General features: G+C 44.6%; 1 protein-coding gene across 1 annotated transcript in view; it reads left to right on the forward strand.

Moving 5' to 3' along the window:
• LOC119795254 (pleckstrin homology-like domain family B member 1) overlaps nt 1-24,660 on the forward strand; it is a 117,288-nt gene extending 92,628 nt beyond the window's left edge. Inside the window, 15 exon segments of the mRNA XM_038303148.1 lie at nt 5,502-5,657; nt 5,737-5,847; nt 5,924-6,013; nt 6,151-6,228; nt 9,015-9,164; nt 9,441-9,581; nt 12,352-12,468; nt 12,553-12,658; nt 14,212-14,393; nt 14,395-14,549; nt 16,615-16,705; nt 18,656-18,802; nt 18,972-19,191; nt 21,558-21,643; nt 24,205-24,660. Of these exon segments, the coding sequence (XP_038159076.1) occupies nt 5,502-5,657; nt 5,737-5,847; nt 5,924-6,013; nt 6,151-6,228; nt 9,015-9,164; nt 9,441-9,581; nt 12,352-12,468; nt 12,553-12,658; nt 14,212-14,393; nt 14,395-14,549; nt 16,615-16,705; nt 18,656-18,802; nt 18,972-19,191; nt 21,558-21,643; nt 24,205-24,345 (1,971 nt within the window). The 3' untranslated portion in view covers nt 24,346-24,660.
• The last annotated feature ends 769 nt before the right edge of the window (nt 24,661-25,429 follow it).

Consider the following 25,429-nt stretch of genomic DNA (forward strand, 5'->3'; position numbering starts at 1 on the left):
AGGTTGATCTCCAACATCTAGAAACAAAGGTGTTGATGGCAGCAGCACAGCTGATATTTCTCTCCAGGATGGAGTCACAGCCAAACAGGAACAGACCAGATGAAGCTACTATGAGAAAAAGCAGAGAGAGCAGAACGTTAGAGATTGAACTTACAGATTCTGCAGAGTGGGAGAATAGAGATAGAATGAAGCAGAATGATGAAAAAGGGGTCCCTATGTCCTCCAGCAGTCTAAGCCTATAGCAGCAGAACTATAGAGATAGCTCAGGATAACCTGAGCCACTCTAACTAGAAGCTTTATCAAAAAGGAAAGTTTTAAGCCTAGCCTTAAAAGTAGACAGGGTGTCTGCCTCACGGACTAAAACTGGTAGTTGGTTCCACAGGAGAGGAGCCTGAGAACTAAAAGATCTGCCTCCCATTCTACTTTTAGAAATTCTAGGAACCACTAGTAAACCTGCAGATTGAGAGCGAAGTGCTCTGTTAGGAACATAAGGAACAATCAGATCTCTGATATCAGATGAAGCTTGGCCATTTAACCCTTATGTGACCAATAACTGGTTCGACAGTCTAAACAGAACCAGTCCAGTTTTCCACCAAATCGAACCCAGACTGCTTTGCCGTTAGATCTATTTCTGATATTTTGATCAAATGTAAACGATGGCCATGGAGCCGTTGTCGTGGTGAAATGAAAGCTTCAGGTGTAAACATGGAGCGCCGCGTCTGACCTCACATCTGCTGCAGGCATCAGAAGATTGAGTAGCTTCTCATGTAAAAAGTGACATAAAACAGGAACCGAGCAGGATGGAGCATTAAGACTGGAGGTCACCGCACAGGAGGCTGGCTTCAGCTTTATTAGCCGCTAACTGTTAGCCACTATCGGCATTCTACCACTGCTTACAGCTTGGTATCCTTTAGCTCACCCTGCCAGCATTGCTTCCTCCTGCTGGGCCTTAAATGCTGCCAGAGCAGGAGGCTGAGGCTTGGAGCAGAACAAGGGAACTCAGAAAAGAGAGATAATCAGAGGAGCTAAAAGCAGCTCAGTTCATTTATTCATAACGTCCAGTTCGCTCAGAACAATTCACAGAATCAGTTCACTGAAATTATCCTGATCCAAAAACATAAAAAAAACAATCCACTGGACTTTGTTTCCAAGTTTAAAGACGTTTCGCTTCCCAGTTAGGAAGATTTTTCAATTCAAAATGTCACAAATAGTGTTGAGTTCAAGGGTTAGGCAGAATAGGTGAGGTCCTCGGGTCCCCCCCTTTGGAATGGGGGTAGTTTGGCTTCTTTATTAGCCTGCAACGCCCCATACCTGTCTATGTCTCTGAAAGGGGCGTTTCGTTAAAGGAAATTGTTGGCCTGGCTGAACAGACGAAGGGGAACAGAATACCTCACCTATTCAGCCTAACCCTCAAACTCAACACTATTTCTGACATTTTGAATTGAAAAAGCTTCCTGGATGGGAAGCAAAACGTCTTCAAATTTGGAAACAAAGTCCAGTGGATTGGTTTTTTTTTTACTTTTTTGTAATGACTATGACCTGGATGACTGGGAATCTTCACCAGCATATCCTGACAGATTGTAAACAAAGCCCAGCAGGTAGAAAGCACTGTAACAGTGACCAGTCGCCCACTGTCCTCTGAAGCTCCTCCATCTGGGGCTTCCTGTCATTTCTGCAGCCCAGATTCTGACTAAACGTCAGAATAAATGTTCTCTCTTCATCTGACTCCTGTCTCAGAACCTGAGCTGGTTTAAATGATGCAGACGATGCTCAGAAACTCATCATAGGCTACGTTCACAATGCAGCCTGAAGTGACCCAAATCCAATTTTTCTTTTTGCCCATATGCGACCTGGATCTGATCTTTTCATGGCAGTCTGAACAACACACTTCTGATTTTTTCCAATCTGACCCAGGCCACTTGGCTATGTGGTCCTGAATCCGATACGAATCTGATCTTTTCAAATGCGACCTGTGTGTGAATGGCCAGGTCGGATTTATCCAACCTGAACGTCATTAATACCCGACAAAGGTCACTATTCTGCGTTTTGCTACGCAGAAGCTGCAAGAAAAACAACAACCATGGCAGATGATGATGCGGAGAGCAGTATTTATTAGGGATGCGATATGCCGATATTTTAAAATTCATGCAGCCGATAACCGATATCGATATTGATGTTAAAGCTGAAAAAATAAAAAATAAGTAGTCATTGAAAATGGCAGTTTTGTTATCCATTTCTGACACTTTGAAAAATAATATACTCAAATATATTTTCATATGCTGATATCAAATTGATTTTTAAAAACGCGGTATCGATCTATTTTACTTTCAAAATCTCGTGAAATTTCATCGTTCTGTTTCAAACTCTCGTGATATTTTGCAAATTCTTGTGAGATTTTGTTAGTAAAATAGATCGATACCGCGTCAATATATCAACATATAAAAATATGGCAACATTTTGTGAATTTTCGGGGGATTTCGTAGCATAACGATGACATTTCATTAGTAAAAGAGATTGATATGGTGTTTTTAAATGGCAATATATCAGCATATGAACATATTGTGATATTTTAATGTATCAATATTTTTTCCCTCGTCTTTAGAAGTTTTTAAGTCTGTAAAAAAGAAGTTTTTGAGAAAGAAGAAGTAGTTTTTTTTTTTTTTTTTAGACTTTGGAAACTCAGAAGCTGATCAAATATCGGGTTAAATTCCGGTGGGGTGGCCGATGTCCGATATTCAGTTTTAAGGCCGATACCGATAGGGGGCCGATTATATCGTGCATCCCTAGTATTTATGTTTAACCACATTGAAAAGATTGAGTTTTTATGGTTGGAAAAGACCACTAGATGCGCGCCGGCACTACCACCCATGTTTACTTCCGTGAAAAATAGAGCATGCTGGGCTGTGACATCATTGCGTCCTCTACTGCGCATGCGGGACACTTGCGTTGTATTGCTGCAGTTCACACAGGAGATCACATACAAGTTGCATATATTTGGAAATGTGGATTTCACAAAAAAATCTGAATTGAGCATCAAGGCCTGCAGTGTGAACGTAGCCCAAAACACTCCTCCCCCCTACAGGAGGCTCAGGGTAATTCTGGCTGCAGAGTGAGGAAGCTCCTCCTCCACCAGTTCCTTGTGACTCTTGGATCCGCCGCTGCTGATGAAGCTCATGAACTTCAGACCAACCTGCATGAGTGGTTTGCATCCTCACTGAGATTTAACACAGTCTGCCACTAACCCATTAACCTGGATGGATCCCTCAGAGCCTCTGTTTTAGTAACCATGACGACTCGCTTCATATGGATCATCCTGTATCATTGGCTCTGCTGCATCTCAGGGAGGTGAACCATTCAGGAGAGGCTCCTCCTGGACCACTTCCTGCAGCCTCGACCTTCCCTGCATCCATGTGAGCAGCTCCTCGATCAGCCTCAGACCTCCAACAGAGATTCCCTCATCTCCAAGGATGTGCTGGTTCTGCAGATTTATCATCATTCCCCTTCATTCAGGCTCATTCCTCTCCAAGGTTCCCTGCTTTAAAAAAACTCCCAGGTGGATCAGTTTAGGAGGCAGCAGCGTGTTTGATATTATTAATGGAAATGAATTTGGGTTCAGTCTTGCTGGGATGAGCAGCTTATAAATACATTGATTTAATGAAAGAAAAAAAGGGTTACAGAAAAAAAACCTAAATTTGACTAAAGTAATGATAAGAAATGACAGACATTTCTTCAGGCCTGATTCTGGAGTTTTTTTAATTCATTTATTTTTTTTTCCCCATTCATTTTTTATTGAAACAAAGAAAATGTGTTTAGAAAAAAAAGGATATTTAAAGAAAAGTCCAGTCAGCATTAATAATAAATAGATCTTTATCTATACCTAAAACTATCAGTTCACAGTGATTTAATTTATTTAGCGTTAATCAGTAAAAAAAAATAAGAACTATAATTTTCATCGTGATCACTGACTCTGGGAGCGGCCATTTTTGCCCTAATATAGTAACCCCTCCCTCCTGCCATCTTCCAGCAGTGACGTCACGGTTTGGTAAGCCTAGCGCCATTCACCCCGCTTTACAAGCTAAATCAATGGGAACTACTAGACACATCTGCAATCAACAACAATTATTGAAGATTTCCAGAGGACTTCACCATTGAAATTCACCAGAGCTATAGTGAAACTGACAATGCCCACGTGCATGGCAGCTGGATGCTGGAATACATCGGGTAAAAGTGAAAAAAAAAAGAGTTATTCCACCTTTCTGATTCCTGATCCTCCACGGACGGGTTGGTCGTTGGGACTTGATCAACAGCCGATACCGCATCGTGACGTCACAAACCAGTAGGTGGCAGTAGTGTTCTTTGACAAACATGGATGCCTCCAGTAAAGCACATTCAAATTTAAATTACTCTTAATTAAAAACATTTATCATTTATTAAACAGTATCTAATAATTTTATATTTAAAGTACTTTCAGAAGTTTGAATTCTGAATATGATCGAACTTTTCCTTTGAATACACTGCAGATACAAAACATATAACATTAACAATATTAAATGTCCAGTAAAATGTTATGTTGACAAATGTCATGATCATTTTCTCTGCCTCCTTGAACCCCAGTGGGCCTCAGCAGATGGCCGCTCACACTGAGCCTGGTTCTGCTGGAGGTTTCTTCCTGTTCAAAGGGAGTTTTTCCTCTCCACTGTCGCTACAAGCATGCTTAGTGTGAGGGATTGCCTTTGTGATGCAATCAGCTGATTTTCCTTAGATGGAAAACTTTGAATCAATTTTACTCGACGATCTGGTGAACTGTAAAGGACCTTGAGATGACACCTGTTGTGAATTGGCCTAATATAAATAAACTGAATGGAATAGAATATTATCTAATTATCTTATTTTAAGAGTAAAAATACTCGTTCCACTGGCAAATCCTCTTATTTACCTGCTCAAATTGAGGGTAAATACACTTAATTTAAGAAGTGTTTACTTCTTTCTGGATTGTTTTTGCAGTGTAGAGCCTGGAGCATCTTTATATCCCCTCCTCTATCCAGATTCACATATTTGATTACAAAATCGTTATTAATATGGACATTAAAGACCTCTATTAGAACCGTGTGAATTGCTGAACAGTATTGATTTATTTAAAGTTGGGCATGACCAAAAAACAAGGACTTTATTCTTAAAGTAATTCTGTTGAAGGATGGTTGCGAAGTATCGTCTGACTTTATTTATTATTACTTTTGTCAGATTCAAGTGTTTTCTTTGACATTTTAGTTTTTTCATTAAAAAAATTTATTTCTGTAGATCCAGCGGTCCCTCTGGAGCTAAAGTTCTGCTCTTTCCTTCCAGTTTTAGTCAAGATTGTTTTCTTTTAAACAGGAACCCAGTGGAAGAATGTGTCTGCGAGCCATCACACCTCCACCGCCATGCTTCAGGCTGCTGTTGCTTTTGAACACTGCTCTATTTTACGTTTGTTACCCTCCTGATGTTCTGATGTGTTCTGTCAGGACGGAGAGGCTCTGGAAGCGGGGACCAAAAAGTTTGAGGATCTGGAGTTCCAGCAGCTGGAGAGAGAAAGCAGCCTGGAGGAGGAACGCGAGACCATCAGCCAGCAGCTTCTGCAGGAGAAGGCGGAGTACCATCGCAGCGTGGCCAAGAGGAAGGTGAGGACAGCCGATATAAAGCTCCACGCTGCGGTTCTGTCAGCTGATGCTGAGGGTCGGGTTCCTCTTCTGCTTTTAGGAGAAGGTTTCCGCTCTGGAGAAGCAGGCCAACCAGCTCGGCCAGCAGGCTTCCCAGGAGTGTGAGCGGCTGGCCAAAGACCGGACGCTCATGATGCAGATGCTCCAGAAGGTTTGCATCCAGACACAGCCTCAGCGAAAGGCAGGAAACGCCTGGAGGAGCTCTGAACTCTGCTCTGATTCCCCAGGAGAAGGAGCGGCTGTCGGCTCTGGAGAAGAGATACCAAACCCTGACTGGAGGGAAGAGCTTCCCCAAGCCTTCAAACGCCATGAGGGAGGTGAGTGAAGGCTGCAGCCGTCCCGCAGAATGCCTGGCCTCAGACCGCCGCTCTGGGGGCTGATTTATTGATTATTACCTGAGTTGGAGCGACGAAGCGTCTCAGACCTGCCGCCATCTTCCCTGCCTGTCGAACAGGAAGCGGCGGTGCACCCCTCCCACTCCCAGACCTCGTCCTCCCCCCTCTGTCAGCTGTTCCCCAGCAGCCCCACAGAGGTAACCCACCTAACGGCTCCTGCATGCCGTAACCCCAGGATGTAATATGGGACGCGTGATTTATCGTCTTTAATGTCGGCCACTGTTGGGGATTTTTAAGTGTTTTGTAATCATTGGATAATTTAAACTGATAATAGAAGATAATAAAAACTGTCAGCATCACGTCCCTCCTTCATGATGTCCAAAAGGTCGGAAAACTTATATCGGCTGAATACAGACAGAAATATCAGCATTTATTCACTTTAGTTTACTGCATTAATAGTAGGAATTAATTGGGGTCACAGGCGGGAATGTTTGGAACTCCTGCTTCAGATCAAGCCTCTAGTCTGGGGGTCAGCAACCCCTGGCTCCCTGGAGCTTCTTTAAAATCTATGAAAATGGAAAAAGAGGGAATTTTTGTTTTGTTTCATAATATAGTGTGTAGGAGGACAAAAAAAAACATTCTTTATGTTTCCGATGCTGTAAAACTCTGTATAATAAATAGATTTAAACATTTCTATTACCGTATTTTCACGACTATAAGGCGCATATAAACGTACAGGCGAACACAGACGTTGTTGAGACCGCCATGAGAACGTTAAAGGGGGAAGTGTGGGCGTGGATTGTGTATAAAAGAACAGGTATGCGCTTTATGCAGAACTCCTCATCTCCTCATTGAGGAGATGATGAAAGCGTGGCTGAAGGAGGTGAATGTCAGGAGACCAGGTGGTTTTTTCCACGCATCACCATCGCTGTTAATCTGTGACTCCATGCGTGCCCATCTCACAGCCGATGTGAAAAACATGGTGAAACAAATGAACGCTGTGCTCGCTGTTATTCTGGGAGGTCTGACAAAGGAACTTCAACCGCTCGACATCGGTGTGAACCGGCCGTTCAAAGTAATGCTTGTACCAGTTAAGTTCTGACGTGCGGCTGAAGCAGCTTTGCTGCTCTGGCTGCGCGGTGCAAAAGTGTGTCTGACACTCGTTGGGCGGAGCTTCTCTATTGTCTTTGCCTTGCAGCTATATTTGCTGTGATCAGTGGGAATAAAGTAGTTTTATTATGTTTTTAAGTGAGGAAATCCACCTGAAAACTTAATCACTGCAGTCAGTTCATCCAGATTACCATCCTGCTTTCCAATATATCTGTCGGAGCCACTCAGACCCCCCCATACCAGCGTTGCGCTGTCAGTAGGAATCCCATTCAACAGCAGCCTCTGGCCGGGTCGCCTCCTCGCGGTTCACCGCGGCAGCTGGTAGGTGTTTTTCATCTAAATAATCCAAACTGCAGGCACCAGGATAATAAAAGCGAACATATTCTGCCGGCAGATTTCTGCATTTTAAGTTAATTTATGCGTCAATAAACTGTTTCAGAGGAGTGATCACAGCGCTCTGTGTCATCTGCGATGTGTCTGTCTCACGGCCAGCTCCCAGGTTTGATTAATACTTTGTAATAAATACATGAATAAAGCACAGTCATACTCAGTTTTGCTCCCGCTCTATTTTTAAATACGCAGTAGAGGTATTTAAACGTAGTAGAGGACATGTACCGGTATATAAAACCCGCGCCTTATAATCCGGTGCACCTTATGTTTGTGTTAAATACAGTAATGGCACACATAAATGAGTTTTGCGCCTTTTAGTACGGTGCGCCTTATGGTCATGAAAATACGGTAACAAAGATTTGCGACATAGCCTGCAACACGTTTCATTGCGGTGCCAGGCAGAAGGCTGCACTGTCATCAAATTCTATCAGTTATTTCAAACCTCCGCGTGGAACACCTGATGGACAAAGGACAGAGGACCAGAATGTTCACATTTTGGACAAGGAAGACGGGTGGTTTGAGAGGGGAGTGAAGGAAGCCATCTATATTAAGAGAGAAAAACCAACCTTAAGCAGAGGGGGGGGCTCACATTTCAGTTTTCAAAGACTTACAATGCAGCGATAGAGTTGATTCCTTCCCGCTATCATAGATCTTGTATTTGTTTTATTTGGTCCAATATGGTTCTCTGAACATTTAGGGTTGCCGACCCCTGGTCTAGTGAAAGTCCAAACCTGATTCCAGTTGAGAATCCTCTCAGCTGCTCGCCGTCCGTCAGAACCGACTCTCATCCAATCTGCCTCTGGGTCGGGTTAAGAAGGACGGTTCTGGCAGCTGGACGCCGGCTCCGTCCTGACAGGACGTTAGCTCCGGTGTCGTCAGACCCCATCAGACCAGCGTACCCATAGTACAACGCATGCGTGTGCAAGAAAAAAGGGACATTTAAACGACTTCTGTTACATTTGCAGATCAGCCTGTCAACATAAACCTAAACTTAACTGTTGTAACTTGTAGGATGTGGAATTGCGAACAAAGAAAGTGAGGCTGTCTGTGTTTAAAGCAGTTAACTTTAAGTTCTGTTTAGCGGCTAAAACTTTTTGGTTATTCCTTCCACTTAAAGTGTCAGACGTATGCAAATCTGCCGTCTTCTGCGTGCGTATTGACTATGAGTATGCTGGTCTGACGGGGTATGCTGATCTGACAGAACGCCGGCTGTCTTTCTGTTTCCATGCCGCGTTGCGCCCTCTGCTGGCTGTGCTTGGCTTTGCTGTGAGTCAAGCCGTTTTTCATCATGGCGTGTCTGATGGAGGGGGTTTGTGATTGGCTGAAAGTCCCGGATGAACAGAGGATGTTTCTGAGTTGAGGTTTGGTCGTTGGAGCCGTTAGAAGAGGAATGTCAGATGTTTGTCCTGCGATGTTTTCCCTCCTCTCCTCGTCCTGCTGACCCGTCCCTTTCTGCTCCTCCCCATCCTGCTCCCCTATGAAGGAGTATGTGACAGTGGGCCAGTTAAATCACATCTATGGGATGCCCAAGGTGGAGTCCTCCCCTACCTCCCCGCTCCGCCAGCCCCTGCAGCCCGGAGCAGTAGACCCCGCCTTCTCTCGCCATGGCTCCTCCCTCTCTCTGTCTGTGGAGGTTTGTCTTCTCCTCCCATCTTTTCCTTCTTTCTCCTGCAGGTTTGTTCATGTCTGTTTGAGCAGCAGACCCTGAAATGCTGCCTGAGTTTAATTAAAGTAGTCAAACCCAAAGTTAAGGTCAGGTTACACCAACATGACTGAAGATGGGAAGCAAAGCTGAATCCCAGCCTCAGTGAACCACAGCAGCATCTCAGGGCTGCTTCTGCTCTCTTTCAATGCTTTCTAACGTCTCCTTTTCCACCTCTGTCTGCTGCTCACCTCCTCTGCTCTCCAGCTGCAGCCGGAGGCCGCTCGGCCTCGACTCGCCAAGCTAGATTTAGAGCAGTGGTACCAGGAGCTGATGGCCGGCTCCACGCAGCTCGGTGCCCCCCCCCTCTCGCTCAGATCGCCGTCAGGCCGCAGACCTGTGCTGCAGGTAGAGCCGCCTCCTCCTGTCCAGGAAACTGTCGTCTGCGTGTGTTTGTTCCTGTTTGTGTGTCAGAGTGAGGACCTTTTTCACCAGAGAACTGAAGCCCTCCTGCTGCTCCCCCCCCCCTCCTGTTTTAGGTTTATTACCAATCTGTGAACAGAGGTTAGGTCAAGTATTCACCGGTGGGTAGAGATCGACTGATGCAGGTTTTTTCAGGCTGATACCGATTATTTTAACTGATTCTCAATGATTCTTTGGGCCAATTTTTGAAGCAGATCTTGATTTTTCTTCTTCTGTTTAAATGATAAAATAGAGACTTTTACCCAATTTTCAATTTGAATAAAAAAGAAGCCTTTATTTACTAATAGAGTGGGGCATGCAGGTGGCAGTGGTTAGTGCGCACAACCCATGTAAAGAGGCACTAGTCCTTGGCGCAGCTGACCCGGGTTCAAATCCCCCTCTCTCATACCCCCTTTCCTGTCAGCCTACTGTTGATTAAAAAAAAACGAGCCACTAGTGCTCAAAACTCAAAGAAAAAAAAAAAATATCGATGTACAAATAAAATAAAACAATGACAATGGATTGCAGATGGAGCAGCCGGTAGAGACAATGAGCTCAGATATCATCGCGCTGATGTATCGTCTGCCTCCGGCCACGATGGGCGTCCATAACGGACAGAAGAATCCAAAGAGGCGACTGATCTGAAGAATGGTTCAGTCTATAGTTTATGTTAAATAGCATCACATGGGCTGAGCTAAATTATCCACATGAAAATATCCATATGAAAATCCGTTCCCAGTTCCCAGACTCCTGACTTGGTTTAGGATCAGTTGCTTTAAATCAATAGCAAGCTTTAGCTTGACTGACTTGGGTCTGAACCTTAAGCCTGGTTTTAGCTCAGAAATCAGGTTGTCCGCGTGTGTGTCGCAGTTAACAAGATATGCTCCCCCCCCCCCTTCCGCAGACACCTGGTGCACCTCCCCAAAATTGTAGGTGACTGCAGACAGGAGGCCTCTGATTGGTCAATTCTACATCCGCTCTACACTTAGCGTATTTCCTCTTTGGTACATAATGGCAGAAACTCTGGCTGTAGTGTCATCCACAACGTCTGGCATACTTAGGACACTAATACCCCATTTCCACTACCCTTGAAAAACCGATCCATGCCGAGACCGGTCCGAGCTCGGACCAGTTAACCAGGCCGGGCTCGGTTCTGACGACCGTTTACACATCACGCTATCTCGGTTCCTCGACTCCTAGAGACGATCTGCGGTAATACTGCCAGTATTGAAGGAGGAAATCAAGCAGTTGGTGGCGTTAGTGCACCAAAAGTTGTTTGCCAACCGCCATAAAACACAAGAAGAAGACGAAGAAGGAGGGAATCAAGCAAATCAAAATGGCGGCGCCCGTCAGATTCAGAAAGTTATGCTTGATTATTATTGCTGTACTACGGTGTTCTGTTTCTAGAGGGGCATTACCGCCAGCTACTGGAATGGAGTGTTAATCGCGATGTGCAGCCAGACGGAGATGACGCGTTCTGCTCATGCGCTCTTGTTATCAGAGAACGGAGCCAGGGAAAAACTGAGCCGAGCCCACCTCTGGAACTGGTCTGCAGTTAGCTCGGTTCGGTTGTGACTAGCTCTGTTCAGTTCAGTTTGCTTTCCATTTACACACGATAAGTTATCTCAGTTACTGAGCTCGGACCGGTCTCAGCACGCTTTTTCAAGGGTAGTGTAAATGGGGTATATCCCAGACACTGTGCAGGATGCTAGTTCTTAGCTCTCTTTTTAAGCCAAAACATGCAGATCCACCGCCAGTCTTTGGGGAACGCTCACGGGTGATCTGATCTGTGTGTCGTCCGGCGTTGGATGAGGGGTTGTAGACGGCGAACAAGCTAATTAAACCGACACAGGTACGCCCACAATCCTAGCTAGTTGGTGATTGTCCCTCTTGCATTGTAGCGGGGAATAACATAGCGCAGGCCACGCTTCAAAATTGGGCATAAATCAAAAATATCTGCATCACACCTGCGACACAATGCTGCGGGAGGATAACCAGCCCTTTAGTCAAACTGAGAGCCGGTCCATAATGATGGACTCCTGCGATTAGCTGGCAGCTCTACCTTTTAGACACTCCAGTCCACTGTTAAATTAACATATTCTTGTATTTTGTTTTAATTTATTTTCATTTTCAAACTACATTTTGTTCCATTACTGTTGCAAAGAACACGTTTTAAAAATGGAAATGGTGAGAAATAAATACAATCCAGAAATGAAATGCTAGAATAGAAAAAAAAGGTTTGGACTATTTTTACCGTTTACTCCAATTGTTTGGTCAATTTTTTTATTGGAGACTTTATATATAGATTGTTTTTTTTTTATTTTAGTTTTTCAGATTCTGTTTAAGAAATTCATTATTTTCAAATTCCATTTTACAGATCAGGTCTCCCAGAACAAATTGGATTTTTTTCGCATTTTAAATGGCAGAATGTGATTTTTGCAACAATAATGGAAGAAAATGCACTCCATACAATTCTGTATAAATAAACAGGCAATAAAAAAAAAGTTAAATAAAAAAAAAGAGGAGCAATAAGAGAAGCAGGCTGCTTGGCCCTCATGTGGCCCTTGGGGGGGCCATCTGGAGCCCACGCCCCCCGTGTTGGTTCCATCCTGTCTTGTCTGTCGATCTTTACTTGGACTGTTTCTCCATTCTGTGTCGGTGTTCCGTTCCATTCGCCACCTCATGCCTCTGATTCCTGCTCCTCTGTTCCTCTCAGGTGTTTCGCTCTAAGCTCGACAGCGATCCCGGCGTTCCTCTTCGTCCGTCCAAGTCTGGCTCCTCGTCCCCCCTGCAGCACGGCGCAGCGACGCTGGGGCGCAACACGAACTCCAAGGTACGCTGGCCGGGCACTGACTGCTCCAGGAGGACAGATCTTCCTCCAAAGGCTTCATGTATTTCCCTGCTTTGTCTGACTCAGCAGGGCCCCCTGCTGGCAGCCAGCAGCACCGGCAGCCTGCCCAGGAACCTGGCGGCGACTCTTCAGGACATCGAGACCAAGAGGCAGCTGGCTCTGCAGCAGAAAGGTAAGGAGCTCCATCACGGGGGAACGATGCCACCATCAGAGGGAACATTTAGAAGGCACCACTGTTAATTTCAGACCCTGCCTTCATCTGTGTGGCGGGTCGTTAACTCTTCTCTCATCAAATAAAAGCGTATTTTCATCTTCCTACCATGGATCCTGCAGAATAAAGCATGCTGACAGACTAAGGCTTTGCTGATGGACCCACGGCTAGAAAATGGTGGATGGATTTGATCTGTAGGCTCTGGCATTCCAGAGACAGCGGATCCCTTCCAGCCAGACCACTATGGAGGGAAATTTGTTCAATTATTGTTGCAAAGAACATGTTATATAAATATAAATTTGGAGGAAAAAACACAATCGAGAAGTGAAACTTTTAAAACTTTTAATTGAAAAAGTTTTTGTTTTTTGTTTTTATAGATTTATGGATTTCATTCTTTACAAGTCTGACTTCTGAGTGCAGCTTTCCTCTGAAGACACATTTCTGTTGGTCTGCTGGACGATAGCATCATGAGTGAAAGTTTGGATTGGGCTTAAATGAAGAGAATGTTATCTGGGAAATTCATTAAACAAGTCATTTAAAAGAGACATTTAAAAAAAATTAGTTAAAACATTGAAAATAAAATTTAATATGCAATAAATAAAATATGAAATAAATTAGTTTAAAAAAAATAAATCTAAAAAACCAGCAAAGCTACTTAAAACCTAGTTTTTCAAATTTCTATTTGTAGAACATCCTCTCTGCTACATGCAGGGGCGGATTTAGGTAATTTGGGGCCCAGGCAAAGACAGGCAGGCAAAGACAACACATAAAGCAGACCCATTCTACAGTTAGAGAAATGTTAATAGAATAGACATCCATTCTCTGTTCTAGGTTGTGTCCCTCTCTTCTTGTCCCTTTTCTTCTTGTTTTCCTCTCTATGTTTTGTACTCAGCTGACTTTTCATGCTGTCTCTAAAGGAATGAAAGATTTTTTCCAAGCACTAAGCTCACTTAGCTGATTGCTCCTTCCTGTGTTTCCAAAAAGGCCAAAGTAAATAACCCAGTCCTTCTTTTCACTGTAGACAAGCCATGATCTGCTTATCTGTTCTCCATTTTTCATTTGGATGAAATAATAGCTGCATGAATCATGACAGCAGACAAGATAGAGGAGAGCAGGAGGCGGGGTTACCAATCTACTTGCTCTGGAGAGCAGAGTTCGCTGCTTTTAGATGTTGTCTCCAAAGTCTCCAGTAGCAGAAAAAAGTCTCTAGATTTGGCGCTAGGAGCTTTTTAGAAATCAAAGTGCTAGAGGGGGCTGAAAAGTGGCTAAATATAGCGACAAATGTGCTAAGTTAGCAACACTGCTCTTTGCATCGTTTGTTTTGAAATAATTTGCTGCTGTCTGTTTGAAACTTGGGGCCCTAGGCAACTGCCTGGTATTGCTTAATGGTAAATCCCCCCCCTGGCTACAAGACTGGATGAGGATTCCCTCTATAGATTTAATGTAATTGTTCTGAATGTTACCTCTTTGTTCTTCTCCATCTGAGACTGATCCTACCCTCCTCTTCCTCTCAGGTCAGCAGGTGATCGAGGAGCAGCGCCGCCGCCTGGCTGAGCTCAAACAGAGAGCTGCTGCCGAGGCTCAGTGCCAGTGGGAGGCGCTCCACGGCTCCCAGCCGCACCTCCTGACCCCCTCCTCCACCTCTTACTCCCTCGTCATGGCCAGCAGTCCCGCTCTGAGTCACAGCTCCTCCGGCCCCCCCGACGCTGGTGCACCACTCCATCCTGCACCACCACCCGCAGTCAGGCGGCGAGCCGCCCTACGACACGCTGAGCCTGGAGAGCTCCGACAGCATGGACACCAGCGTGTCCACCGGGAACAACTCGGCCTGCTCGCCTGACAACATGTCCAGGTGGGTAGGAAGACGGAAACCGTCTAGACTTGGTGTCAGGAACCCTTTCAAAATATCCGTTCGACTCTTTCTTGCCTTTTTTCAAGGAAATGTTTGAAAAATGTTTTTGAAAGGAATTCAAGTGAGCAGACACAAATGAAACCCCATCTAGACATAGTAGATCTATGTCCCTCAGATATGGAGGCGGACACATTAAACTGCCCAGTCCCAGTCAAGGGTAATGGGATACCAGTGGCTGAACTGGTTTCCGTCTACAGAAGCCCAGCTGGCTTTACCGTGTTTAAAGGGGATGACTCCTCCCCGCCACTAGGTGGTGCACTCGCGTTCACCCGCTTTCATCCTGTAGTGTTTGCTAGCCAGTTGCCATGTCTGCTAATGCTAATGCAAATCTAAGATATGGATGCAGAGTGTCACTACCCGATCCGTCGTACGTGCCAGCAGCTTATTTGCGAATGCGCATTCAGAAATACATCCCGGTCGCCCTCAATTTTATTAATTAAAAATAGTCGTAAATTACGTTTCCCCTTCCCCAAAAAATAGAAAGTGTACTAAAATATAATATTTTAAAGGTTATTATTTTGTTTCCTGAGAAAATAAATGCCTTAAAATCCTGTCTTACCACTCGTCTGTTTCCGATCTGTTCAGGAAATGGGATCCTACGCTACTTCCGGCAGCTAACTTTTTCCTCTTTGGATTTAAACATAAATCTAGTTCTTTTGAGTTTTAATTTTTCCTTTCGTGATAACATTATGTTATATAGTGCATAGCCTAAATAAAGAAACAACTAAAATGTAGATAAACATGGTTTATTCATATTTTGCCAGACTGCTCTGAGAGTGTCCCATGATGACGTCAGAGATTAACGTTTAATGAAGAAAATGCAAAGTAAGCATAAAATAAAGCATAAAAATAGTCTCAGAAAAGTCACAAAAATTTTTTTAAAGATGTGTATGAGCATTCTTTGGTGAGTTAAGGCTAGAAATTAGTAATTTTAGTACCCGAATGACTATCTGGTTTTGCATCGTGCTTCCGGGACGGATGGGGTAGGAACACCGACGCCTCATTGGGTGGGTTGGCCTTGTGCTGCCATCAGTTAGAGCGTCCGCCATGTTGGATGGGGCGGCTCTGCTGTTAGACTCAGAAAAGCATTCAGAGGGACTTACACCTGATCATATAAAATATATCCCTAAAATTTAAAATGTATTTTTGTAATTTGTACTTTTTTTTTGTCATATTATTTTGGCTTAATCCTCTAGATATTATCAGCCTTAATTTAAAATTAACAATCCATAGAACATTGCAGGACTGAAAGGGTTCTGTCACTGACTGGATGAATGTTCTCCTGATGTTCCAACATTCTAATTTTTTTTTTTTCTCGTTCTTTTGACTATTGTTAGCTAATCCCGTTTTAAATGACATTATAAGGGTAAAACACTACCCTAGATACGTTTTCCTTATGTCAGAGTACAAGCCAGCGTCCAACGAGGCGTTCTACGTTTCCATGTCTCTGATGTTCACCTAAACGCTAAGCTAATCTGTCCAGAAGGAAAGTAGCTCCAAAATTAGATTTTAAATTGTTATATACAGTTATTTCTCGTTTATGCATCACTCCACATGCTATTCATGGAAAATCAGTTTAATGAAAACATCGTAGCAGCCGACCTTTAACCTGCAAAACCCCGACTGGCTGCTAGAACCGGTCAGTTCTTTATTTATTGCATTATTTATCTTTGGTAACACGGATCCCTCCAGGCCGACAGGTTAGCCGCATACAGAACCAAAGCTACAGGCTAATATCTGAACCCCTCCCAGAGGCAGAGAGGTGGAGACGAAGCTCCCTGATAAATGAGCGGCCTCATAACGTCCGGCTGATCAATACCCCCCCATCGGTGATGAAAGGAGCAGATTTATTGCTGTAATTCCAGCGCTGTTAAAGATTTGTTCTGATCTGTTTGGAGTGAGAATTTTTCAGCACACACACTGTGGACATCCTGAACCCTGCAGTAGTTGGTGGTCAGGATGTGAGGCGCTGATCGCCGTGGTAACGGTGTCTGTCTGCCAGCAGCATCGGAGGAGCAGACGTGCTGAAGATCGAGGAGATGGAGAAAATGCTGAAGGAGGCGCAGCTGGAGAAAGCTCGACTCATCGAGTCGCGGGTAAGACCGAATCGGTCCTCAGTGACTGATGAGTGAGTGAGTGATGTGTTCCCATCAATGTTTCCAGTCCCGCGTCTCTGGTTCATCTGTGCTTCTGAAGGAGAAGCTCAGTGAGCTGAGTCTGACCCGACGCCGTCCTGGTGGACACCTTAGACCAGTAGTGCTCGAGTCCAGTCCTAAAGAGCTACCATCCTGTAACTTTTAGATGCATCTCTTCTCTAGCACCTCATTTAGCTCAGCAGAGGCCTGGCAACGAGCCACTCATTTGATTCAGGTGTGTTAGAAATGGTTGCATGAAAAAGTTGCAGGATAGTAGCTCTGGAGGACTGAACTTCAGCACCCCTGCCTTAGGCAGAGCCCCTGCTTCATTCACTCATCACTCAATGGAGAATTATTCACTCATTTGAAAATACAAATCTGAAACGTGCGTCGTGCATTTTGTGTTCTGCATTCTTTACTCACCCACCCCTTTTTACTCACTCCCCCTCCTTTTGTGGTGCAATTTCTTTTTTTTTTTTTATGAAGCTAAAATGGGGCATTCTGACACTATCTGAGAGGGAAATCTTTTACTTTTATGGTTGCCCTAAACGTAAGATGCACTGAAAGCAGAAACTGCGCTGGAGCAGAGGACCATGGTAGCTCTGGAGGAGCTGCAGAGATTCCCGCCTGGAGGCCTAAAGGAAAAGGAATAATCAATGGATTAATTATACCTAAAACTAATACATTCGCTGTGATTTAATGAATTTAGCTTTAATTAGTAAAAAAAACAATAATATTCCTTACGATCACTAACCTAAAGCATCAATTTCTGCCCAAATATAGTAACCCCTCCCTCCTGCCATCTTCCGGCAGTGACGTCACGGTGCGGTAAGCCTAGCGCCATTCTCCCCGCTTTACAAGCTAAATCAATGGGAACTACTAGACACATCTGCAATCAACAACAATTATTGAAGATTTCCAGAGGACTTCACCATTGAAATTCACCAGAGCTATAGTGAAACTGACAATGCCCACGTGCATGGCAGCTGGATGCTGGAATACATGGCGTAAAATTTCTGATCCTCCACGGACGGGTTGGTCGTTGGATCGCCAACTTGAAGAGGGAGGATTTGCCATCGAACTTCTGGCCAGAGAAAAAACCCGTAATATGTAGCCAACATTTGGAAGAAGAATGTTTTCAAGATGACTTGGATAATAGCGCGTTGTGACAAACACCAGATACAGCACTGGGACTTGATCAACAGCCGATACCGCACCGTGACGTCACAAACCAGTAGGTGGCAGTGGTGTTCTTTGACAAACATGGATGCCTCCAGTAAAGCACATTCACATGAAAATTACTCTGACTCTTATGCTTTTATTGAACAGTATGTAATAATTTTATATTTAAAGTACTTTTACAAGTTTGTGTTCTGAATATGATCAGATTTTCCTTTAAATTAAGAGATTTTTGTAGAAGTGATAAAAACCATGAACCATGCTCTGCTTCATGGGACCAGTCAGGTGTTTCACTCCTGTGAAGACTAGAGACTAGAAGGCCACCAGAGATTTCGCTCTCATTTGTCCTTCCTTCCATGCCACCGTAGTCGGCCATTTTTTTTTTTTTTTAGGTGTTTGTGGCACTAGTGTCTCCTTATTGGAAAGTAGGCTGACAGGAAAAGGGTTATAAGACAGGGGGAGAGACGTTGAGGACTAGGGCCTCTGTGCATGGGTCATGCAGGCTAACCACTGAGCTCCTGAAGCACACCCAGTCGGTCATTTTGAAATGTGTCCAGCTGGTAGCTTCTGTAAGCCATTTCAGCTCCTGATGCTGTTTCGGCTGCCAGCCTCTGGGCAGCTCCAGCAGGGAGCCTGTCCATAAATATATGGATGAAAAGGTCTGATATGTGCTGCAGAGCTGCTCCAAAGATCTAAACAATATTTAATGAAGGACCCCCCCCCCCGATACAGGAACGCGAGAGCCTGGCCCGCCGTCAGATGCTGGAGGAGGAGAGGAGGAGGAGGGAGGAGGCGGAGAAAAGGCTGCAGGATGAAACGTTCCACAGACAGCAGCTGGTGGAGAAGGAGGTCAAGATGAGGTCCAAGAACTTTTCTCAGGTCAGTCACGGGAAACGGGTCTGCATGGGTCCATATGTGCACATCTGGAAAAAACGTTCAATCAGATTAGACGAAGGGCGCCTCTGAGGCCATTCTAGTCTGACCTGTTCTATTGAACCTGCTGGAACGTTCCGGATCCAAAGGATTCATGTATTTGTTCTGTGCCCAGGCTCGTCCGATGACCCGCTACCTGCCCATCAGGAGGGAGGAGTTCGACCTGCGCTCGCATGTGGAGTCATCGGGCCACAGCGTGGAGACGTGCTACCACGTCATCCTCACGGAGAAGATGTGTAAGGGCTACCTGGTGAAGATGGGAGGAAAGATCAAATCCTGGAAGAAACGCTGGTTCGTGTTCGACCGCCTCAAGAGGACCTTCTCCTACTACATTGGTACGACTCCTCACAATTTAAGGGCCTGAAACTGAAATCCTTCGCTTTTAAATTCAGTTTCAACCAGAAAAAAATCAGAATCCTTTAGCTGCAGAGAATTAAACACAGATTCACTGCTTTGGATCTTCCTGTCAGCTTCAGCATAGTTAACCTGGGTAGATGTCACCGACAGTGTCGTTAAAACACGTAGCGCTAATGCTGCTATTAGCTACATATGCTAGGCATCAATTTTCATTTCCAGCAACTATCACTCCAGTGTTCTAATGGTACAATGTGTTTGCTCATTGGCTCAGAAGGCTAATTGATGATTAGAAAACCCTTGAGCAATCATGTTCACACATCTGAAAGCAGTTTAGCTCGTTACAGAAGCTACAAATCTGACCTTCCTTTGAGCAGATTGAGTTTCTGGAGCATCACATTTGTGTGGTCAATTAAACGCTCAAAATGGCCAGAAAAAGAAAACTTTGATCTGAAACACGACAGTCTATTATTGTTCTTAGAAATGAAGGCTATTCCATGCGAGAAATTGCTAAGAAATTGAAGATTTCCTACAATGGTGTGTATTACTCCCTTCAGAGGACAGCACAAACAGGCTCTAACCACAGTAGAAATATAAGTGGGAGGCCGCGTTGCACAACTGAGCAAGTACATTAGAGTCTCTAGTTTGAGAAACTAGAGACTCTAGAGACTAGAGAAGAAGAAGACGAGTCAGATATAATATTACAATAATCTCTTAAATGTCACAACCCCTTAAAAGACCAAAACAAACTTTAAAATAAGCTTTTAGTTAGATTACACACATATTTATTCAGATTAAAAACTATTAAAACTGAACTTAAACTGGATGAGACATGAGACATATGGAAAGTTATATAGTTTGCTATTAAATACTAATATGATAAACCCAAAGTTTTATATTATTTTAAGATTATATAGTATATTATTATTATTATTCAGAATTTTCAGGATTGCTGTTTGAAAATGAGTATTATCAATGATCTATAGAGGAAAATTTGTTGTGATTTACAAAAGAGAGTAAAGTTTTTTTTTGGGTAATTTTTTTTTTTGTCATTGTCAAGACTTTGTTGTAAAATCGTACTGAGTGGTACATTTATGGTGTCTAAAGACTTGTCCTTTTGTCATAAACTTCTTCCAAAACTCTTTTAGAAAACTATTCTTTTATCATTATTTATGCATATCTGAACATTTGTTCTTTCATCAGTGTCATATATATATATATATATATATAAATATATTTATATATATATATATATATATATATATATATATATATATATATATATATATATTAGAATTAATTTTATTGTTTCATGTGATTAAAATGAGATCTAAGGCGCCTTCTATTCATTCTGACAGCAGCTATCTGAACTGTGGTCCGATCCAAGATGGCCGCCCACTAGGCACTTTGGCCTCGCTGCCGACGGCGTCCAACGAGGCGACTAAGTATATAATGTCTATAGGTTCCCTCAGCATCTGCAGCTGGATCCATTAGAAATACGAAAGCATTATAAAAGGCCATCAGTGTCTCAGAACGGGTCAGAAAGCGGTTCGGATTAGTTTATCAGACTCTTAATGATCTATGATCTAAACATGGATCCATCAGAACTGGATGTTAGCTCCTCCTCCATGGCCGACCTGTGGAGGAACCTTTAACGTTGTAGCAACAGAGCGGCGTTCCAGAGACGGTCTGAACCGGTCGCCGCGGTTCCTCGAGCTGTGCGACCCGCTCGCTGTCAGTCCTTTAAAGTCAACCGACGGTTCTGTTTAAAACTGCTTAAAGCGGCACCTTGTTTAAAGGCGGCTCATTGTGATGCGGAGCCGGGGCCGCTGACCTTGAACGCAGCGTAACGAGGTGATCAGCAGGAACCAGCGGCGCTAATTTAGATGCGAAGGTGCGTCAGCCTGCAGGCTGTTTGCAGGCCGCCTGCCTGTTGTTCCTGGAAATGAAGGCGCTGCTCCTCCACCTGCTGCTGCTGCCGGAGCGTTTTTCTGCCTGGAGGTAGAGCGGCTGCCGAGTTCCCCACCGGTTCCTGACTGCGGCTCTGCAGAGGCTGATGAAACCACCTGCAATGGTGAGGCAGAGCGGCGTAAGAAGGCAGGCGAGTGTGAAAACACAATGAGGCAGCAGAGAGGAGCAGAACCGCCTTCATCATCCATCATCACGCGTCGCTAATGGGTCATGATCAAAGACGGGCCGCCGCCGCGCCTAATGAGCGCTTCCCGTGGATCCACACGCCGCCTTCCAGGTGACGTGCGAGGAGGGGGGTGGGCTCGCTCGGCTGGGATGCTGTCAGAACGGATCAGAACCGACCCGCCTTTGACCAAAGCTGTTTCTCTCTCTGCAGACAAACATGAGACCAAGCTGAAGGGCGTGATCTACTTCCAGGCCATAGAAGAGGTCTACTATGACCACCTCCGCAGTGCCGCCAAGGTAGGCCAGAACCGGGTCAGAACCACAACCACCAACACAGAAGAGGGGGGGCGATGTGGGTCTGGGGGTGGGATTTAACTCCCTGCTTAATTGGACCGGGCCTAACAGAACAGAACCAGGTCTAAGGGAGCAGAATCAGGTTTAACAGAACAGAACCGGTCCTAAAATAACAGAACCGGTCTCTAACATAACCAGGTCTAACAGAACAGAACCAGGTCTAACAGAACAGAACCAGGTCTAGCAGAACAGAACCGGTCCTAAAATAACAGAACCGGTCTCTAACATAACCAGGTCTAACAGAACAGAACCAGGTCTAGCAGAACAGAACCGGTCCTAAAATAACAGAACCGGTCTCTAACATAACCAGGTCTAACAGAACAGAACCAGGTCTAGCAGAACAGAACCGGTCCTAAAAGAACAGAACCAGGTCTAAGGGAACAGAATCAGGTTTAACAGAACAGAACCGGTCCTAAAATAACAGAACCGGTCTCTAACAGAACCAGGTCTAACAGAACAAAACTGGTCCTAACAGAACAGAACCAGGTCCTAACAGAACAGAACTGGTCTTAAAATAACAGAACCAGTTCTAATGGAACAGATCCAGGTCTAAGGGAACAGAACCAGGTCTAAGAGGACAGAACTGGTCCTAACAGAACAGAACTAGGTCTAAGGGAACAGAACCAGGTCTAACAGAACAGAACTTGTCCTAACAGAACAGAACCGGTCCTAAAAGAACAGAACCAGGTCTAAGAGGACAGAACTGGTCCTAACAGAACAGAACTAGGTCTAAGGGAACAGAACCAGGTCTAACAGAACAGAACTTGTCCTAACAGAACAGAACCGGTCCTAAAAGAACAGAACCAGGTCTAAGGGAACAGAATCAGGTTTAACAGAACAGAACCGGTCCTAAAATAACAGAACCGGTCTCTAACAGAACCAGGTCTAACAGAACAAAACTGGTCCTAACAGAACAGAATCTGGTCTAACAGAACAGAACCAGGTCTAACGGAACAGAACCAGGTCTAACGGAACAGAACTTGTCTTAACAGAACAGAACCAGGTCTGACAGAACAGAACCAGGTCTAACAGAACAGAACTTGTCTTAACAGAACAGAACCAGGTCTAACAGAACAGAACCAGGTCTAACAGAACAGGACCAGGTCCTAACAGAACAGAACCAGGTCTAAGAGAACAGAACCAGGTCTAACATAACAGAACTGGTCCTAAAATGACAGAACCAGTTCTAATGGAACAGAACCAGGTCTAACAGAACAGAACCACGTCTAAGGGAACAGAACCAGGTCTAAGAGGACAGAACTGGTCCTAACAGAACAGAACCAGGTCTAACATAACAGAACTGGTCCTAAAATAACAGAACCAGTTCTAATGGAACAGAACCAGGTCTAAGAGGATAGAACTGGTCCTAACAGAACAGAACCAGGTCTAACATAACAGAACTGGTCCTAAAATAACAGAACCAGTTCTAATGGAACAGAACCAGGTCTAAGAGGACAGAACTGGTCCTAACAGAACAGAACTAGCTTCTAAGGGAACAGAACCAGGTCTAACATAACAGAACTGGTCCTAAAATAACAGAACCAGGTCTAACAGGACAGAACTGGTCCTAACAGAACAGAACCAGGTCTAACATAACAGAACTGGTCCTAAAATAACAGAACCAGGTCTAACGGAACAGAACCAGGTCTAACATAACAGAACTGGTCCTAAAATAACAGAACCAGGTCTAACAGGACAGAACCAGGTCTAAGGGAACAAAACCAGGTCTAACATAACAGAACTGGTCCTAAAATAACAGAACCAGTTCTAATGGAACAGAACCAGGTCTAACATAACAAGACGGGTCCTAAAAGAACAGAACCAGGTTTAACAGAACAGAACCAGGTCTAGCAGAACAGAACCAGGTCTAACAGAACAGAACCAGGTCTAACGGAACAGAACCAGGTCTAACGGAACAGAATCAGGTCTAGCAGAACAGAACCAGGTCTAGCAAGACAGAACCAGGTCTAACAGAACAGAACCAGGTCTAACAGAACAGAACCAGCTCTAAAAGAACACAACCAGGTCTAACGAAACAGAATCAGGTCTAACAGGACAGAACCGGTCCTAAAAAAAAAAAAGTAGAACCGGAGGTACATGGATCAGAGGCCATGATGGATGTTTACCTGAGGAGAGGAGAGTGGGCGGAGCCTCTGTGAAACAGATTGAACTGGGGTTAGCTCCTCATGTTAGCGCTTAGCCTGATTAGCACTGCTGTGTTTAGATGTGGGTCAGTAGCATCCTACCTGGTCCACTTTATTAAAATCATTTCTAAATACATTACATTACATAAAGTTTTCATGTTTATTCCTCTAATGTCTCTATTGGAGTGAAGAGTTTCTCCTTAGTTAGTCTTCCAAGCTTCTTTAGCTTAGATTCTTTAAAAATTCAGATTTTTCAGCAGCTCTGGAAGGATTGATTATTAGTTCTGCCTCAGTTTCCACTTGAAGGTCGAGGCAGAAGCGACTCCAGCACTGATGAAATCCTGTTCTTCTTCGTCCCAGAGCCCAAACCCGTCCCTGACCTTCTGCGTGAAGACCCACGACCGCCTCTACTACATGGTGGCGCCGTCGGCCGAGGCCATGAGGATCTGGATGGACGTCATCGTCACGGGCGCCGAGGGATACACGCAGTTCCTCAACTGAGAGCCGGAAGCTTCGGCAGGGACCGACCCGGTCCGGTTCTCAGGCCCGGGCCAACCTCCTCCTCACACCGCCTTGTTTGTTATTTTTTCCCACTGCGGTTCTGATCGGACTGGCGGAGTGAGCCGTGCCCCCCCACACCCCCCCATCACATCTCTGTATATTAACCAAAATGTCCGCCCAGCCGGATGACTCGAAGCCTTTCTATGTTGCCAAAAGGAGATCCAGTTACTGTTTAATATTTCTGTTGTTTTTATTTTGTACTTGTAGAAAAAAAAAAAAGCCAAAATGAGTCGTTGCCAATCTTTTTAAATTATTCTATCATAACTTGAAGTACAGAGAAGAAGAAAGAAACATTGATTTAAAAACGCTGGTGGTAGAAACCCCCCCCCCCCCCCCCCCCCCCCCCCCCCCCATATAACTGAACAGAAATGCCTCAAACCTTTCAGAGGGGGCGGAGCTATCCGTGGTCCTGACCCATAGTCCTACTTGTCACGTAACAGTTCTGCTCCGATCAAACAGATCGGCTTCTCTGCCAGAGTTATGGACCCGCCCACGCCGCCCACGCCATTATGCTGCGTTCACACTGAATGCCTTTAGGCATCAAAAATGCATCTCATCGTGAAGTCAGGCAGACTTCTAATGCCATGCTCAGACTGCACGCAGCAGAGGCAGCAAAGAATGAGCCTGCTGCTTCATGCTCGTCCTCATTAAGGTCCGATGCTCCTGAAGGTCGTCCAGTAAAGTGTGTCCAGATGCATCTGCTGCTCCTGTGTTCAATGGCAGAGCAGCATCGCTATATTTGCTGTGATCAGTGGGTAAAAAGTAGTTTTAATGTGTTTTTAATTGAGTCCTCCTGAAAACATGGTCTGTGCAGTCAGTTCATCCAGATTACCATCCTGCCTTCAAATATTATTTCGCTGTGGGAGCCGCTCAGACCCCAACATACCGGCGGAGCGCTGTCACTGGGAATCCCCTTCAAGGCAGCCTCTGGCCTGGTCGCCTCTTCAGGGTTTTTCGCTACTGTTCGCGGCGTCTGGAAGGCGTTTCTACGTAATCCAAACAGCAGGCACCACAATAATCAAAC

Source organism: Cyprinodon tularosa, unplaced genomic scaffold, assembly GCF_016077235.1.
Source record: "Cyprinodon tularosa strain WSP-4 unplaced genomic scaffold, ASM1607723v1 ctg506, whole genome shotgun sequence".
Taxonomy (NCBI): Eukaryota; Metazoa; Chordata; class Actinopteri; order Cyprinodontiformes; family Cyprinodontidae; genus Cyprinodon; species Cyprinodon tularosa.